Source organism: Parambassis ranga, chromosome 12 (genome assembly GCF_900634625.1).
Source record: "Parambassis ranga chromosome 12, fParRan2.1, whole genome shotgun sequence".
NCBI lineage: Eukaryota > Metazoa > Chordata > Actinopteri > Ambassidae > Parambassis > Parambassis ranga.
The window spans coordinates 5033420-5053752 of NC_041032.1; the positions used below are offsets into that span (position 1 = coordinate 5033420).

Here is a 20333-nt window from a genome sequence, read left to right on the forward strand (position 1 = left end):
TCATGCTGATTGCAAAGTGAACTAATGATGTAAAACAGTTCTCACATGTGACAGTTTAGCCAGACAGTTGGCAAAATAGTGTAAATACCAGCCATAAATGTGTGTAGTTTTACTAGGAGTGTGTTGATCATTTGGAAGTTGTGTGTAAAGCAGTGAGTTGTGTTTACAGTTCAGCAAAAAGAGTGCTGTGAAGTGGATTATATTTATACAATTGCAAATTGTGTGTTACAAAAGTGCAAATTGAGTGTAAAGCAGTTTTTTTGCTTTTAGTTTTGCAAACTCAGTGAGTGATTTTGCTATAACTATTAATAGTTTTAGAAATTGTGCTATAAGAATCATTGTTAGTGTTTAAGCAATCAGAAAAAACTGTAAAAGCTATCCTAATGTATACTTAACAACAATATTGTGAAGAATGTGGTTCTTGCACATTTCCTTGTATTTTCCTAGAATGTGTGTCCTTCTCCTTTTGACTAGAGACTCTCTCTTCCTAACCATGTTCTACCCATGTGAGCTTATGTCCACAGAGACCCCATGGGCAGTTGACAGATGGCAAGGCACTGCTATACACAGATGCCCACCTCTTATCTCTAACATCTTTGCCAAGACAAAACACATGAAGCAGGCATGGAATCAAGCATTTGGAGGAACACTGATATAAGAAAGACATGATGTGTGTCTAATCAGAGAATGTTCATATCTTCAGTGCTGTCGTGTCTGGCACAGGAACATTGGGTTATTTTCTGCATGCAGGAATTACATTATGCATTTACAAATGACTCAAAACTTTTAATTACACAGAATAGTTTGTAGGAGGCTGCACAAACAAAAAAATCAACCTGCTCACTGGATTTAATGTCTGAACAGAGTTCAGTTTGGGTTATTGTGAAAATACTTATTAAAATGTGTTATCATTGAAACAGCAGAGGTAATTGTATCATCAAATACCTTAATCTGTTGTTAAGCGTCGGTACAAAAAGAAAAACAAACCTCCACAACAAAATCATGTGTGTTAAAATTATACCTTATTTAGTAAATGATAGGAAGACATATTCCATTAGCAATACTCCTTGGTTATCTGGTGTTTCTCCCTCTGATTTGGCTGACATCCTCTTTGCCCCAGACTCTATTAGCACTGACTGATGTCACGCCTGCTACTCAGACCAGGCCTCACGGTGAACTCCAACCTAAGAAGCATCTGTCTGCTGGTTTCCAAATAGTGTCTGACTGGTCTGGTGCCCTGCCTTCTCCCTTTCCTGCATCCACCTCTGAGGTTGTGCCACTAGTTTTATTCCTTGAGGTTTTTTGCCTTTCTCCTTAGCCACTTGCTTCTCTGCCCTCATGATCAGTTCTGCCTCTACCCAGGGTCGAGGTTCTTCCACTGCTTCACCATCTATCCAAGATCTAAGTTGCTCTGAGTTGGTTGGATTGTGGCTTTGCTGTTTCTTTTAGTTCTGTGAATGGACCTTTGAATCTGTTAACCCTACACCCAACAAGTAAAGAGAGAAGATCTGAATTTGTGACCAAAACCTAGATAAACATATCACATACTGCAGCAAAAACTGTGTGGTGATTCGCAGCATGATGCTACCACCACCATGCTTCACTGTAAGGTTTGTACAGGGTGTTGAAAGCTCTAAATGTGTTTGCAGTTTAGCACTTTTAGTTTTAGACAATGAAAATGTTTTTTTTTTTTTGTGAGGATGCTGTTGAGATAACATTTAGGCCTGGCTCTGAACTTGACCTTAGTTCTTCTACAGAACATCTTAAAAAATAAGTCTTTACTAAAGATCAAAAATGATACAGCAAAAGACCAGAGTCAAGGCAACAAGGTAAAATCCCTTCCTTATAAAGCCATCAAGCCCCTCCTTGACTGCTACTCATCTTTTTATCTTCTGCTACTGTCTTAGGGTAACCACTCTTGACACCCGGCTGTGTCTGTGTGCCTACTTGAGTGTTTTTCCTTACATTGCATTTTTTCAACCAGTTCACCCAGTGCCTAAGTTAGCTTCCCAATACCAGGGCCAGCTGTTTGCTGCCCTGCCACACCAGAGCAGCCACTCCATCTTCCTTCTCAATGTGCTCAGTAGGTTCACTTGCAGGTCAGGCTGCCATGATAACATTCAGCTATATTCAAGGCCCTTTGCACGCCTGCGCAGTAGTCACCTCAAAGCTCCTCCTCCTCCATCGCCTGCACAGTAGTCGCCTCCTACATAGCCCCCACCTTAGTTTTCTACTGACTCAGGGCGGCTCTGCCACACACTCATCCTAAGTGTATTCTTCTCACACAACTTCTCTATAACATTCTTCCACTACAGTGCCTTCAAAAAAGTATGTGGTCTAGTGTTCTGTATTAGCAGTTAAATAACTTACTTTGTTGGATTTTGGCTAATCATAGCTATGGTGAAAATAATACATATACATACTGTATCATTAATGGTTTGCCAGCATAATGGCTTCAGCATGCAGTATGCTCCACCCCTGTTCAGCCAATACAAATAAACATCCTTTATCTACCTTGTTAACCACACTTTAAGCACTTTTCATATGTCTGCTATCATGTAAATCCATGCCCAAACACTTCAGCCCCAACCAGAGCTGCAGTGTGTGAAACACCACACTCCAGATTGGAAGTCAGCTTGGGGTAAAGGTTAATGGAAGCGACCTGCAAAATGGAGATTTACAACTACCTCATCTGCTGCGACAACTTTAGGATCATAACATTCTTCACCCAAAAGCATTTTGTTTTCAATAGCGAAAAGATACGAGGAGAAGTTTTATATTTACATGGCTCAATGTTCGCTATACAAACGGTCCCTGGATATTTTGCTCGATGATTCACATTCATAGGTGAACTCGAGAAACTCGGTGTCAGGTTGAAAATTGCCTTGAGGCAGGTTAAGATGATTCTGCCAGGCTTAAGATCAGAGGAAATGGAAAAAGAAAAGAACACTAGAGAGAACAAGTCCCAGTCTAATGTGAACATGGGAAGGACAGAGCGGAGCTGTCTGTCACCCTGGAGAAAGCCTGAAAATATTTTAAGTTGTCAAAATCATTTAGACGGAGCACATGCACCAACGGAGGCCATAACCATACAGGTCGCTCAGTCAACTGTCAACATTTGTTTTCATTCATCTTTATACAGTATGTTCATATTATTTATTTACATGGTAGCTTTATTTACTCTCTTAAAACCCTGGATTATAATCTTTAAAATTGAATTTTCAGTCATAAAATGGTGCTTTGTTGGTTAACGTGAGCAGGATAGATAGGCCCATACATTATTTTCTCTTTGGCTCCCAGCAGATCTACTTATAGGCTTACAGACTGCTTTCAGGCAATAAAGATTACCCCTATTTTCAGTCACTGAGTTCTAGTGGTATTTAATGCAGCTTTAATGCCATTTACAGTGTTAAATATCACAAATATATATGAATTATGACATTTTTCCCTGTATTATATGTGAACCTCACACTCACAGTATCACACATGATGTATAATTAAACATGCTTATACTGAGCTGTCTGTTCTATTGCATTCTATTAATAAAAGAGCTCAAAAAGCAGCACTATTGAAATCCCTGTAGGCCTCAACCTTTACGACCTGAAGACTGTTGATCATGTGAATGTTGCCGGGCAACAAACACACTTGCAGCCAGCAAAGAGTGTTTTAGTAAATAAATACCTTATTTTGTTCCAGGTAGACACTGAGCGGCTACACTTAGCTGTATATTGTCAAAACAAAGTATTTTCTGTTCAAGCCTGATGAATCTGACTATTCTTTTTTTCACCCTGCAATGTGTTGGATACCGCCTAGACACTTAAACCAACAAGCGATTCATCTGTGAAGTGTTTAAGGTGAAGGTAAACTATTACAGTGTATATTTCTTGTGAAGAGAAATCACCGCTGTAGCCTGTGGGCTGGCACTGTCTGTGTCTCCATAACTTCACAGAGTATTAATTGTTTCAGCGCCGTCAGCAGAATGGCCTCTGCTTGTTGAGCTGAATCCAGAAGTAAAGTCATCAGCCAAATTGTATGAGAGCAGATACAGAAGCTGGGCCTTCAGAGCAAGATGCTTGATTTTGAGATGGTGTTTGGTAGATGTCTAGTTCTTTTTTTTAAAGGTGCTTTGAAAACAGGTATCCAAAGTCGGTTGCATAAATTGTGGAGCATATTTCTGCTTCTGCAATCAGATGAAGTGAAGAGATAAAGGTGCTTTTGTTCCTGAATGATTGCACATGGGCTGAAAGTGCTCATTTTCTGTGCTGAGTAGCATTCTCATTTTTAAGAAATACCCCACGACTCACTGACTAAAAGGTTTTTGTAATCAGTTGAACATGTGCATGTAATGAGAGCTGTATTTCCTTTTACATTAAGCTATACTTCTGCTGCATAAAATATACACAGCATGGTGCTATCACCGCCATGCTTCACTGTAGTGTTGGTATAGAGCATTTCAGCACTATGGATTATTGGGTGTATTATTTATTTAGCAGTATTTTTATTTTGAATAAAGTTATGGATTTACATTATAAAATCATAACCAGCTATAAATACAGATTAGTGACACTGTGCAGATTCAATGCACATTAAAAATACAGCTGCCTATTTTCTCGCTAAATGCACCACAGCACCTGAAAGGCAGCATGAGTGACGCAGAGGGAGGCCCCTGTCGATTAAGTACCATTGCATATTCAATACAGGTTAGTGGAGAATGTTAAGAAGAACTGTGTTTATGGTTTCTGGTTTCATAACTATGCTGTGACAGAAACAAGGATTCAGGAATGGACAGTTCCAAGAGTCGGTTCTCGACATTACAATTTCAGCACCATGGACAGCGTCATGCAGCGTGTGGCTGTTGCTTCACAATGGGCCCCATTCTCTGACACATGCACTATGTGAAAATGCATTTCCTAGCCCTTAACGACAAACTGAACCATAATCATTTATAACTCTTAACCCTAATGTCATCATTTTCTAAAATTACTCTCATTTGTATGAGTCCAAATGGTCTTCTCAATTAGAGAAAAGCAAGCACAAATGCACATAAAATAATTATTTGATTAAATTCTTGTAACCTAGGAATAATTTTGTCGCTTCAAGTCCACTCAAATAACGGGTTGTGTTTAGGATTCACTGCGATGATCCATTCCGTTTCCAGCCTTCCTTTAAACCGTGCCACCGTAACGTTTAACTCGTGTTGCACCCCTGGACAAGCTCCTGGATCACCAGAAGAGGGCATTCCGATTCTGCCTGACAAAGTTGCTTTGACATGCAGGCGTGATTAACAACGGCGTCACGCTGTATTTCAAACCGGGCTACAACCTAGAATGAAAGGAACACTTGGACAAAAAAGGGGGGATATCTGAATATTTGACTGTCCGCCTGGCACCGTTTCACAGAGACTTGGGGATAACCTACCGTTACTTTCCTCTGTGCGCCATGCGCGGATCAGACTGAGCATCCTGTAGAATAGAGACACGCAGAGCTTCACTAGGAATCTATGGGGCTGCTGGACTTCACTGGAAAAAATATCTCCTGTTTTTGTGCATCGTGTCGCCGCATTTATGAAGTTTTCCGTGCGGATTTTCGAGGAATCTCTATGCGCGTGCATGTTAGACTGACATGACTGACTTGGATGTGGCTTCGTTATTGTCTGCACCTACTGCGGTTTTGGCTATAACTTGAAAAATAGAGAGCGATCCTTCGCTGCGAAGACATGGATAGGGAGTTCTGAAACCGGATTTGTACCCTTTTTTTCATCTGGAGTTGGAAGTAAATGACATTCGTCTCGGTTCAGTTATACGGTTATAGATGCAGAACTAAACAGGATTGCACACCCAGGTCCGGGAGAGTAAAGGGCAGGTGCGCTTTGGAATCAGCGGCTGCGCGGAGAGACCGGGCTAGTGGATTAGGACGATACCTGTCTGTGGAGAGCGCGTCATGCGGACTCGGATGTCGCGCACTAGAAACCATTAAAACCTGTAGGCTGGAGCTAACAGATAAGCGGATATGGGTAAGTTTGTGTCTGTTTCTCTCTTTCTGGTATGCTGTTGCAACGTAGACTCCCATGCGTCCTCATTCGACACCGTGAATTGTCTTGGTTCTTACGAGAAAAAAAGCTGCTCCGAATCTGCGCCAAAAATGGTCGTCTTGTAGAGTGGACTCCTGTAACATACAATCACTGGCTTTTATTAAGTGCTTCGAGAAGCTTGTGGAATGTGGATGGAACCTGTGCTGTTGTAGTGCTGCAATGTGTTTTTTTTCTCCTCCATTCCCTGGCAGTAGAGACTAAGGATACTTGTTTTTTGTATTATTTTTTTTTCCTCGCTGCGATTACAGATTTACTCCCAAGCAAAGCAAATGAGCCTCTTAGAGGACTGTGCATTGTTTTCCTTGAGTAGTTAGAGTGGCTGGCTCATTGACATGGACCCGAATGCTAATCACGGTAAATGTTGGACGCCAGTCAACTTTATAAAGGGTGGCCCTGCATAATCATTTGTGTGTGTGTGTGTGTCCTATCTGTGCGCACGATTCCAATTGTCCAGCGCAAACGCCTCCTCAAAACTCTCGTGGGTTGAATGCTCTGGTCGTGCAGGGATTTTTTATTATTATTATTTATTTATTTTATCTTATTCTGCACCTGCTATCAAAACATAAAGAAAAAACAGACTGAGTCTAAAACTGTGTATGGATACTGTTTGTGTGTGTCGTCAGTAGTGCCCCCCTCTCCTCCATCATCAGCGTCTTTGCGCACGCTTTTCCCATCTCACACTTCTAATTAGAATTTTCCCCTTTCTGATTCCCGTACGCGTGCGCACACTTGCCCACTCAACACCCACCACCATCACCCACCCACCCACCCCACTTTCACTTTGTCCCTGTTAGAATACATCTTTTTTTTGTCCACCCCACAAAATTCTAAACATCTTTTACATTCTGCTGTCCTTGATACTATTGTCTTGGGTAGCTTAATCTCTTCAGCCATTCTTAACTAGTGTACAGATGACCAAGTTCACTGGTGGTGCTGTGCCATTAATTGTGGAACCGCATGATATATCGACCCACAGTGGGTTACTGCACCACATCAATATAAGCTACGACAGCACACAAAGCTGTGCAGCACAGGCTTGAGGAGCTCCCATGCATTTTGTCCATTATCAGAAGTCAGTAATGGCAGGAATCGCTCAGATTTTGGACAAGCACTTCAAACCAGGTGCAACTTTTTGTCAACCGTACAGCATCCTGCTATTATTTCCACAATTATTTGACGATTACATGCTGCTGTAGTCTTCACCTGGTGTGGCTGACTGTGTTCTTCATTAGCAGCATGCACTGCACTTATGTTTTATGGACCATATCATTAGAGATCTGCTTTTCAGAAAGAGAACAGCGGGGTCTGGATAATAAAAGACAAATCTAGCCTTCACTGCATCTAAACAGTTTGCATTCTGTCTTCAAAAATATCAATGGTTATATGGTTTGTTGTTAAAAGTAGTCAGTGTCATATCTTGCATGGCTTGGCTGTGAGTTCAGTGATGCAAAATGGGCAAAGGATGACTATCTGTTGGCCCTGCAGCATGTAACACAGGGGGTTCTTCAAATGTCAGGTGAAGAGAAAGGATCAACAGGAGCTCTGAAGGCTCTCTTATCTACATTTGTCTCTTTTGAAACTAGAAAAAACAAATCAATGACTTGTGCAGGAATTTGGATCCATTTACTGCAATATCTATTGTGCTATCTATTGTAAGACTAAATCTAAACACAGGATGAAGGCATGTCGAAGACCAGATGAAGTTCAGGAGCACAGGTTACAAAGATGGCCTTTAAGAGTGCTGAGAGGAAACAGATCTATAATATTTCCTATTTGTTGCCAAGCTGTGGAAGTGAAATCTTTAAATCTCAGTGTACAAGTGAAGTGATGTGGAGCTTTTGTTGTTTTGTTTATTTTAGTTAATTCTGCACCATTTTCCTGTGTTGTGTTGCACCACTGTGGATTGACTGGGTCAACATGACCGGAATGCTCGTCTAAGCTTTCATATAATAGCACAGTAGATGAGACAACTAGAACCCCAGTTTGTACTGAACATGGAACAGAATTTCCATTAGCAGAAATATTAGAGTGTATCCTAGTTACACAATATCTGCACACATTGTGTCACAATAGGGATAAGTAAAAGTACTTGAGTGAGTTTTGGTGTGGTTGCTTATGCATTCTCCATCCACCTTGCATGGAAATGTTGGCACTAAAGGGAAATCAAGAATCCGACATGGGTTGCAAACAAAACAGTCTATATCCATGTGTTTGTTTGTGCACATTATTCATGACAGTGCTCCCTACAGTGCTTTTCTACCTAATCAGTGTAACAAATACAAGACAGGCGCACCAGGACACAATGCTTTCTAACCACTGCTGAAATGGGCCTCACTTGGCAGGCTGTGCTATCATCTCTGAGATAATTGGAGACTAATAGGATGGCTTAGGTTGATTTGGGGATGTCCTTTCCTTATCCTCCAGGCCGCTGTCCGGCCTGTATGCACAGTCAAGACTGAGGCTGGTAGCAGTTTTTGTCAATGACAGGCAGCAAATAGCAATGAGCCACTTGTGTGCACTCAAAGTGCACCAGTTAGCGAGTCCATTTGCCAAGTTATTAAGCTACATTTGGTTTTATTTTAGGTCAGCAGTAAAGTGCACTTACTCCCTCTATGTGTTAGGGTTGAGAGGCAGAAATAGCTATCTTCTCGTGCTGAGGACAGCAGGGCTGTCTGCAACATACAGTAACTAAGCATTACCCACATGCCTCTTGGACAAAGTTTAGTTTTGACTTGTGGAGTTATAGAGAGAGAGTGACAGAAAAAATGATGCACAGATGTCAAAATGTGAGAAAAATAGAAAGCCACCTAGAAAAGATGGAAAATGGAAATGGGAAGTGAAAGGGCCGAGAAGTGGTTTTGTCCACGTACATAAAAATAGACTCCTGATGGCTGCAGGGTTCAAGGGCATGCAAAAGTAGCGTGTTTTCAAGGAGAAATTGCTCATCTTAGTAGATGCAGCAGGAGAACAGTAATAGCGTGAGGTGCATCAGGTAAGGGGTAATAGAGACACAAACCCCTTGAGTGACACCTCAGAGGGTGACTTGTGTTCTTTTGTGAATAAGATTAGAGGAGGAGTGGGAAAGGAGATGGCTTACTGAGGCATTAGCGCACAGAGCTCTCATTAAAGCACATACAGTGTCAGTGAGGGGAAAGAGGTGTCTTGCAAGGCAGCCTCAATCTGTACAAGATGGCAGTCACTTCTAATAACGCCAGCCTATTATGCACACGGGAAATAAAAGCAGTAGGTGGGGGTTGTTTCGGCGCCCTCGTGGGATGCGAGTCAAACACGAAATTTAGAAAACATGCATTCATGTTTAACAGCCCACACGTTTTGTTCCCCAGTCAGAAGTGCTTCTATTAAAATTGATTTGAATGCACGTGGGAATTCTTTGTTTTTGCATTTGTTTACTGTGGGTACTTTGAGGTACGGAGGTATTGGCAAATTAGTGAAAATCATCTGTGCATTCTGTGATATCTCTCTTATCTATATTTACTGTACATTCACAAGAGATGAAGAAACATGATTGATGCATCTACTGGTATAATCAATAGCCAGCTCAAATTATCTGCACACTTCTATGGTTACCTCCATCTGTAAGGAATGATGAAAGATTCCTCTGAAACACAAACAGTAAGTGTGTCTCTCTCCATCACGTAGACAAATACACATACAATACCCATATGGGATCAGCAGATGCTTGGCAAGGAGCGAAATGGCTATGTTAGATACCATATGCTTGTATGATGCCTCTTAGCCACTGGATGTCAGACACTTATTTCTAACAAATCCTGCAGACTCTAAAAGTACTACCAAATTGAAATCATGCTTAAGTGCCTCAAAGAAGTATTCCCAGTGTCTGCACATACCAACGCTACCAGCTTAAGTTCACTGTCAGTGTTACGTGTCTGCAGCTCTCCATATGACACATTCATTTTAATGAGTTGGAGGAATCCGGCGTGGTTCCTGCCTGCCAACACATTATACATTTTGTAAGCTAATTAAAGGATGGACTGCTTCTATCCCGACGTATTAATCTTATCTCACTGTGATGATGGTAATAAAGTCCATACTTGATGATATTGCCTGGAGAAACACACACGAGAAAGTAGTGAATCCCCTTATACTAGTTCCTCAAGGGGAAATCAATGTATCTTAATGACAGATCATTAGCGGCTCTGTAAGGGGGAACGATTTTAATGGAAACAACTCAGTCTCACCTCAGAACAAGGAGTGATATCTGACCGCTTTAAAGAATAGGTTTGGAAACTTGTATTCATCACAGGCACATTTGGCACTCAGGTGTTTTCTGTTGCAGGGACATTCCATAGGGATTTTAGTAATTTTTTTATATACATATTTATATAAATATTTATTTTCTTTGGACCTGTGGAAAGCATAAGTGATGATTCATGCTGAATCTGTACTGCTTTGGTTAAACATGAAGTGGCTGAAGTCTAAATTGAATGCTAATTTATTCTGTACAGGCATGACTTATCTGACTCCTGCAATTGGTGCAGTGATTGCTCATAGAAGGTCTGAATATAAATACAGATGGAGATATGATTGAGCAAAATTGTAAGTTTCTTTGCTTCAACTTTGATTGTTGCTGTAAACGCACTGAAAATGACATCAATCCATACCCGTGAGCTCATATGGTTTCGGATAGGGAGTCCACACGCTGTGAGCTCTGCTCTACATCTGCTTAAAAGAAAAAAGAAAAAAAACATTATTTGCAGCTTATCTACAGAGAGTAGGTTGTAGCACATTATAAAATCTTATATAATTCTTATAAATGTTGGCATGGAATCGTGTATAAATAGCATGCAACATTTAACACTATAGCCGCCAACATCCCATTAAACCATATGACAGCCAGGGGGGCTTTTTTCCAACGATGTGCAATTATTTTATTTTAGAAGAAGCAAATCATTATTGCACAATGATATGTTTCATAGTAGCAGATACAGATACAGAGACAAGACAATGTAGAATATTGAGCATCTTTTTGCAGTATTCCTTTTCTTATTATTGCAGCAAGCAGAAAACTTGAATGCCAGAAGTTATGCAAGTCAAAGTAAGCACAGAGACTGCAGTCCAAAAACACAACACCTTCTACAAGCTAGCTGCCTTCTGCTATGGTTCAGCATCGATGTGTCTATATAGCTAACTATTTACCTCTAACTTGTGCTTTGGTAGCCTATTTATCACTACAGGTGTTGCTAGGCAACATATGTTTATATTTCTTCCACAGCTCTAATCATTTATTGGCTCATTTTTATGAAAAGTCATGCAGTGACACAGGTAGTGGTTTTGTTTCACTTTAGTGCATGAATTTGCAAATACAAACGGAGGTAAAATTAGCCCTCTGGCAGTACTAGTGTTTGCCTTTTGCATTTTCATTTTAAGTCTTTAATAACACACTAGATGATAGGGCTACAAGGTGTAATGCCACAAAATGTGCAGATATGACACATAACATGAGTGGCTTCCTGCTCATATGCAATCAGCATGGATTCATCCACTTAAAACAGAATGTTAGTGAAGAAGAATTGTTCTGAATGCATTATAATATATTATTGTTGCTTCTATGGAGGGAAAATAGTTTCAGATTCATATGCCTCCATTATTTGTTTATATGAAGCTATGGAATGTTGCATCTTATTGCTTTTTTCATTCTACACACTGCACAGTGTTGTAGACATACAGTCAGTGACCTCTTCATTAGGAACACCACAGTGGGTAGTGGCTCCCCAAACAGTGTCACGTCTTTTTTAGCATAGATTTAACAAGATGAAACATTCCATTCATATTGAGGACTGAGCTGCGTCATGTAATTTGTGCACAAATTTTGCCACATCATGACTGACATGAATGGGGAGAATGGGGGGGAATTACAAGATGACAAATCTTGGCCATGTGGTCACTAGGAACACTTACGTAGGCTCAAATGATGAATAATTAAGGGGGCTCTGCAGTACAACGTAAAAAAAAAACACACAATTAGACCACCACCACCACTACTACTACCACCAGGCTGGAGTGTTCACACAAGCCCATGGAGTCATGCTGTTTGTGACCCTACCATCTGGGTGGCTCAGTAGAACTCAGGCTTGTGTTTTTCCAGCACTGCAACCTTTAGATTCCTGTTTGTACCTGAGTATAGTCTGTTTGGAGGTGATCATGACATTATTTTATGCAATGAACTAATACAATAGGATTGGTTGATTAGATAATTGCATTAAAAAAGAAGAGCTACATACACCATGGTCTGTAAAGTGCTAGTTTTGTTCATTATTGTCAAGCACACTCGGAAATTGTTCAATGTGATATTATCAGTGTATTACCTATTTAGCCAATAGCATAGGGACCATGAGCATGGTGAACATGGGAAGTGTGCAGCCTGGAAATGAAAAGGATGAATCACACATCTTTGGTGTGACAGTAGGGATGTGGGTGGAAAACTGGGAATCAGGAAGTGGAGGGGAGGTATTATGGGGGATTTGATGGATGAATCTGACAGCCTCAGTTATAAGCAAAGGAAAGGAGCCTGCTATGTAAGTAAAGTAAGGCAAAGGAAAGAAAAGACCTACCTAATCTATTAGAATTGCATGGAAGAGTAAAGTATAAAAATTCAGTGTGGATCAAGTATTGAACTACTGCTGTTTCATATTCAAAACCCTGCTTTGTAATTCTCAGCATCTACACATTAATTCAGAATATGCAAAAAAAAAATCTTAATTCCGTCAGGATATAGCTGCAGTTATTTAATATTTCCTTGACTTTTATAGTTCTGTGTTGACTTTGATTGTAAGCTAAGTTTTATGTTTTCATCAAAGAGATTTGTCAAAATGTCCTCTTCATTCAGATGCACACACATTAATCATCCCACTGAATGTGAACATAAAAGAGTTCACTTTTTTGAATTGTCATTGTTATTTGAAATGGGAGGGGGGTGGGGATATTATCCAAATATATAGTCTCAGAGATACTTTGTGCTTGCCTCACCTCTTCAGAAGTTGTAAGCAAAAGTGCCAAGATTTGCTAGGTCTCATCTTTTCTTGGGCAGTATGTCATGTCTGGGTGATAGTAGGGTGTATAAATATATCCTCTGTTCTCTCATTTGTCTTAAGAACATGGTGTTGGGTGCCATAATTTCCCATTTTAAACAATGAACCACTAATAGTGTGTAATGTGTGAGTTTATAATAAGGGATGCACTGATCTGACATTTTCAGTCCTGATAAACTACTGATATGTGAACTTTGTGTATTGGAAGATAACCGATACAAGTAGCAGTCAAATTTGTTGGCATAGGAGCTTGACTTTTTTGCTTGGTCCATAGTCTCAATCTGTGCATTACTAAGCTAATTTGCTTAACGTTTTTCTCCTTTTCCCCTTTCTTCCTACTACAGGCTCTGCTCTGCGGCGTCGCTGGCTAGTGATCCAACTCCTGATGCAGGTGTGGCTGGCGGCAAACCCATCTTTGAGTGAGCGCCCGTGCCCCAAGAGTTGTCGCTGTGATGGAAAAATTGTCTACTGTGAGTCAAGCGCCTTTCGTGATGTCCCCAAGAACCTCTCAGGAGGCTGCGAGGGCCTGTCTTTACGTTACAACAGCCTTGCAAGTCTTCGTGCCGGCCAGTTTGTCGGCCTCAACCACCTCATCTGGCTCTACTTGGACCATAATTATATTGCCTCTGTGGATGCGATGGCCTTCCAGGGGGTTCGTAGGCTCAAAGAGCTAATCCTGAGTTCCAACAAGATCACATCGCTACACAACACCACATTCCACCCTGTCCCCAATTTGCGTAATCTGGACTTGTCATACAATAAACTGCAAGCCTTGCAGCCTGGGCAGTTCCAGGGCCTGCGGAAACTTCTCAGCCTTCACATACGCTCAAACTCTCTAAAAACCATCCCAATGCGTCTCTTCCAGGATTGCAGAAATCTTGAATTCCTGGACCTGGGCTACAACCGTCTGCGCAGTATCACCCGAAATGCATTTTCAGGCCTTGTCAAACTCACTGAGCTACATCTGGAGCATAATCAGTTCTCAAAGATCAATTTCTCTCACTTTCCTCGTCTCTACAATCTGAGGGCTCTTTACTTGCAGTGGAACCGTATTCGCTCAATGAGCCAGGGCCTGACCTGGCTGTGGGCCTCCATCCAGAAACTGGATCTGTCAGGGAATGATCTGACAGAGCTAGATGCTGTGGTTTATCAATGCCTACCCAACCTGCAGACCCTCAACCTGGACTCCAACAAGCTGACCAATGTTTCTCAGGAGGTGGTTGATGCATGGATCTCTTTGACTATGATTAGCTTAGCTGGGAATGTATGGGACTGTGGTCCTACCATCTGTCCTCTGGTGGCCTGGCTCAGAAACTTTAGAGGGGCAAAGGAGACTACCATGATTTGCGCCTCCCCCAAGAAAGCACAGGGTGAGAAAGTGATGGATGCTGTTGAAGCTTTCGGTGTTTGCCAGTCAAACGCTGCAACAACACTCACAGTAAGCATTCCTCCAAACCCATCAAGTGTCCCCGTGCAGACCGAGCATCGCCCAGCCATTTTGGCTTCACCTACTGGATCTGGAAAAAGAAGTGAGGGATCTCTAAGGGGTCCCACATCATCAGCAGTCACCCCACCTGTGGCACTTCCCCCAGAGCAAGACTTGGAACCTGTGTCCTTCCATAAGATCGTCGCTGGAAGCGTCGCCCTTTTTCTATCTGTCGCAATGATCCTGTTGGTCATCTACGTGTCTTGGAAGCGCTATCCTAGCAGCGTCAAGCAGTTGCAGGAGCACTCGGCTGCAGCCCGCAAGCGTCGCAAGAAAGCTAGAGAGACGGAACGCACCCTGAGCTCCCCACTGCAGGAGTACTATGTGGACTACAAGCCCACCAATTCTGAGGCCATGGATGTGCTTGTGAACGGGACTGGACCCTGCACCTATACCATCTCAGGCTCCCGAGAATGCGAGGTATGACCCACACCACCGCCACTCCTCCTAAACAAAACTTCAGAGGTAATTACTCATACTGCTACTTGATTCCTTAGCCTTACACAGCAGGTTAGGTAAATACTGTGTACCCATGGATTATCGCTGAGTGAAGCAGCCACGGCTTCAGGATCGCTTTGTGTTTAACAAGACAGCTCTTGTTTTCAGATGGGTGTTTGTGTATTTGCTTAAACCCTAATCTCTGCTGAGATGCAAATGTTTGTTTTGTCGCAGAATTGTACAGAAGTGCAGATAAATGAGCCTGATTACACGTCCTACCCTGCGTAATCTTGAGATTAAGCTATGCTGGTTGTGATAAGACATTTGTGCTTGTTTAGGTAGTGTTTCCTTTTCTTTCCTTTTTTTTTTTGCTTACACATCACACACTGTCCGCTTTGTGTGTTTGCTCTGCTGCTATTCAGTTTGTGATGAGGGTTATTGTGCAGGGAGAATAGCTTGAATGGTGGGCAGATTCACTTCTGGACACTGGATGTGAATGCTAATAGAGACTCTTGTCACTGAATAGAGTTTCTCCTGAGTTGATGACTTCACACTTTTCTCGAGTCAAGATAGTTGTCGAAAAATCAGCCTCGCAGTCACCCACCCAAGTGCTTTCTTTCCGCTTTATTTTCCCTCCCCCGTTTCATACTGGCTTGCTGAAGTTGCTCACTTGTTTACACACTTGCTTAATTGATTAGTCACACGCAGACCAAAATGCATACTCGCGCTGGCCAGTCACACTTCAATTCAGACAGGGATAGAGAGGAAAAAAAACACATTTTGTGACACACACACACAGAAAGTCTTTGATAGTCCCAGAAGAAGTGGGAATCCTTTGAAATGTTTTGTACACAGCAAGTGAATTTCTTTAAAGCGGTATTTACAGACTGCAACAGTATGGGAATACTACTTCTCTGCTTTTGCTTTCAGCTGCTGCACTCTTGTGTACCTTCCATAGTGTAGCATTTTCCTTTGTTACAGCTCAGCAAAGCCTGTATGTCCTATCGCTGGTTAGCCAGCCCATTTATAAAAGGAAGGATCATTTAAGCCCACCTGGATGATCAGGTGGCCCAACTGCACCGAAACAGGTGTAATTTTTTTTTTTGTATATTTTCACACACATAAGCCTGTTAATACTGTATTTTTTCTGCTTTTCTGTGACATGTGTTTTTGCCTGCTTCTCTCTTGAGGAATGAGTGGTAAAGGCAGAGGTTTCAGCAGCAAGTAGGCGAGCTTGATCATCCACATTTCTTTCCATTTCTGCTACCAACCGTCTGGCTCCCCTTGAGGCAGGTCACTTGGTAATATGTAATACTTGCAGGTAGCTCCCACCGGTTTGATTGCCAAGGGAAGAAAAAAAAAAGAAGCAAATCACAGCTGCCATTTTGTTGTTGCTCAGTTCCGTATAGGTTCTGCCTTTCAGCCTGCAGCCCTGGTTTACGTGAATCAGTGATGTTCTAAAGGCAGAAAAAGGCAGCTGTATTTGATTCTGTACAATAACAGGTGACCTCCTAGTTAAACTCACATGGCCTCATTTTGACACGTCTTTTTGTGTGTCAGTGGCGTCTAATAAGATGTGTGCAAAGACATCTTATTCAAAGCACAGTGTGACCACCCTTTGAAAATGGGGACCATTTACAATTTAAAGAGAATGAATGTGATTAAAGTACTCTTTTTTCCCCTTCTAATCCAACCCGGCAAATAATCTTCTAAATTAATATTTGTTGTGTGGTTGTTTTGATTTTTCATAAGCTTGAACAGGTGCTCGTGTGCTCGTCGCTGCCCCCTATAATTTAAATAATTAGCTAGTTAATTTGCAAAGTACACAGCGGCCCACAGAAATCATATTGAAATGAAAAAAAGGGTGTAATGACACTGTCAGTGAGGATGAAATATTGACCGGTGAGTTAAATATTTGACCGTGCTCACTTCATTTATGCATACAGTTCAGTTTCGCTTAAACCATTTTTACAGTATTTATAGCTCAGTTTGCTCACCTGCACCTTTAAATCAGAAAACATGCTACGGCACAAGGGTTTGTAAACAGGTTGTTGGTGTCAGCAGTAATGTAACGTGTGGTAAACAGTAATGTGCTGAGGTTCAGTAGGTAATAACAACACTGGAGGAGGAGGTGATAGGTGAAAAAAGCTGCATTCCAGTATGTCACACTATATTCATTCTCAACACTGGATTGACTATCGGACTTATATTGCATGGTTCTATAAGAGATGGTATGTCTGAAAGGTGCGGAACACCTCACATGCTTTCCAACAGTGTAAGCCAGGAGCCAATTACTATTGAAATAGTTGCATCCATCATTATCCTTTTATCTTGACTGGACTTCCCAATGTACTCCACTCTTTTATCCCATAAGCACAATAAAGCAGGAATTAACCCCTGCTATGAAGGTCAAGGGCCAAATTAACATCACACAGTCAACTGAGTGTAAGAAGGGGGAAAGGGGGGGGGGGTGTCTGCATGTGTTTATGATTCATCAAAAGAATAAGGGGGAAATTGTCCCTTTATAATTTATGGCAAAAAGGCAACAGATCAAGTGTATAAAGGAAGGCAGTAAAGGGAGCCACTCACAAAATATAACACCATGCAGTAAAAAAAAAAAAAAATAAATAGTGTAGGGCTCCCAGTGGGGGAAGTTCCTGTCTACATGTGCAGCGATTGCATCACATAGTCTGTGGCAGGTTCACAATTTTCTTCATACCTCCTTAAGGGTATATACCTAAGGGAAGGAAGCAGGTTGAAATGTGTTCTGCAAACATAAATCTAAATGGCATCCTTTATGTGAGGGATGGGATGGAATTGTTCATTTTCTTTGTGCATAGGTGTTTTTTTTGTCACCTAATTTTATGATCAAGCCTTTCCTGTACTGGAAATAGCATGAATTAAATATTTTTTTATTATTGTTGAAGGAATACAACAATTTAGCTCTGCCTAATGCAGGTAGGCCTGTTGTTGAACTAGCACCACAGGCCAATCAGAGTCAATGTATTAACAGCTATATTTAATAGGGGACCTTGTGTCTCATTGCAGTGTTGACACTACAGATGCTACAGTTGAATTTGCTATGAGGTCTTTGTGAAAGGGGTAACAAAGGCTAAATTCGGATTACCAAGGTGAAGTGACTTAAATTAGAGGTCTGTATGGACACACAAAGCATAATCAGTCTCTATGTTTCAATCAGAGAGGTTTATGGATGTTTTATTAAACAACAGCAACCTTTGCTTTGTTTGTTTAATTCTTGATGGAATGTAAAAGTAGAGTGTGATATCATCAGCCTAAGTAAAGTAGAAGAATATAAGAAGATCATGCATCAAATAAATACAGGCCAAAAAAGTCTGAATAAAACAGTGCCTAAAAGAGACAAGCATTAATACTGCATAAAAAAAATAATAAATTTAAGTGTGGGGTGAAAGTTCTTTGAGAGTGCATCAGCACTCTTACTTAAAAAGTTGGTATATTTTAGAAGTAGGTGTCATACAGCATAATCTTGGTGGTTAAGCATCCGTCTGGGCTTCTTAAAAATAGGGAGCAACATTATTTAATTCAAAGACAGCTATATGCAGTGTGACATTATAATAAGTGGGTGATTGTAGTTTTGAAAAGGTCAATGGCAGTATCAAAAAAAGGGATGAGGAGGTAGAGTCAAAAGGGCGTGTAGTCATCCTGCTGGGCTTCAGAACTCGCTAACAAAAAGATGCTGTGAAGTGAGCTGGCAGAGGGGGGAAAAACGAGGGCTGGCTTGGAATTAAAAATGCTTATCAATGAAGAAGATGTGTCCTGCAGAGCGCTGCAAAGTCAGTGCAGTTCTTTGAGACTGCTAAAGGGCAGTAAAAAAAAGGAGATCAAGTTGGAAGGTGGTAAAAGGATGATGATAGGGGTTGAAACATGGAGGGCAAGAGAACTGAAGGAATGGATTGTAAGGTGAAAACACAAAATGTGACTGTGAGGTTACAAGATTTGGAATAAAGTGGCACAAAAAAATAAATTCTGGTGCATGAAAAGGCGACTCAATGAAAAAAAAGATCAAAAGCAGATGGAAATGAAGTGACAGGAATAATCCTCTATGTAGGAAAGTTGAAGTGATGTAGGAAAATGAGGCTTGCACCACCTTCACTGACTTGCCAATTCATGTCAAGTGAACCTGAGAGATGTCATGTGAAGAGGTCCGGGATGTACTATACACTGATAGTACAGAATCCAGATGAAAGAAATGGTTAAGAGTGTCACAGGAGGAATAAGCAATTCCTGTTCAGACCCGAGCTGCTCCATCTTCCAGGCGCAGGAGAGGACGTAAGGCAGAGTGCAGCAGGTGCTGCCGCATTCCGCCCCGGTTGATTTATGTCTGCGCGAAGGCTACAAAATGTTGAAACAAGATCGGAGCACAGTCTCAGATGAACTTTGTGGACTCCTGACTGATAGGTCCTGTCTGCCCTCAACAATGTTTTAAGATGAGACAGAAGGGCAGATAAGGCTGGAGAGGATGTATTTTCAAGGAAACAAAACAAAAGAAGAGGACAGTTGAAGGAGGCTGGTGGAAAATAAACTACCGCCATAGCTTGAAGCATGCACAATGGCTACAGTCATACACAATGTGCTGGCAACAATGACCCCCTATAGCTGTATTGGGTTAATTATCAGGGCACAGGTGTGGCATATCTGCTTATTGTAGACACTAATGGGATTATACATCTATTAACTATTGGAAATATGGTGTTTACATATCACAATGTAAACATGCACATGACCAGACACAATAGGAGGTGATATCCGAGCATGCTGTGTGTGCTTGCAGAAGTGACATATTAGCATTGAATGTGAATGCATTGCTGCCATGTGATTTGGCCAGGCATATTGATTATCTAAAAAAACATCCAATATGGTGCATTTATAGTTATATTTCTTCTTTATTGCTGGCATTGATACACTAGAGCTGGAGTCACATTTTCACATTATTAGATACAACATATATATATATATATATATATATATATATATATTGCAAAACTCAAACGTAAAATGTAGTTATTGCACTAATTTGTCCTCTATAACTGTGCAGGGGTGGCTGATTTTTCTGTATAATATATGTTTTCTGTCTCCATGTTTCACTCTATAGTCCAAGGTCATGGTGTCAGATTGTTAATTGCTCAGAAAAAATAAATAAAAATCAGCACAAACACTGGGAGGCTAGCCAAAGGCATGTAAGCTATCTGTAATTCAGTGGGGAGGCTGA

At 41.2% G+C, this 20333-nt stretch overlaps 1 protein-coding gene across 1 annotated transcript in view; it reads left to right on the top strand.

The window, feature by feature from the left end:
- The window catches only part of LOC114443429 (leucine-rich repeat transmembrane neuronal protein 4), a 182427-nt gene that overhangs the window by 73858 nt on the left and 88236 nt on the right, over window positions 1-20333 (top strand). The window contains exon 2 of the mRNA XM_028417439.1: window positions 13506-15067. Within this exon, the coding sequence (XP_028273240.1) occupies window positions 13506-15067 (1562 nt within the window). The remainder of the gene's footprint in view (window positions 1-13505; window positions 15068-20333) is intronic.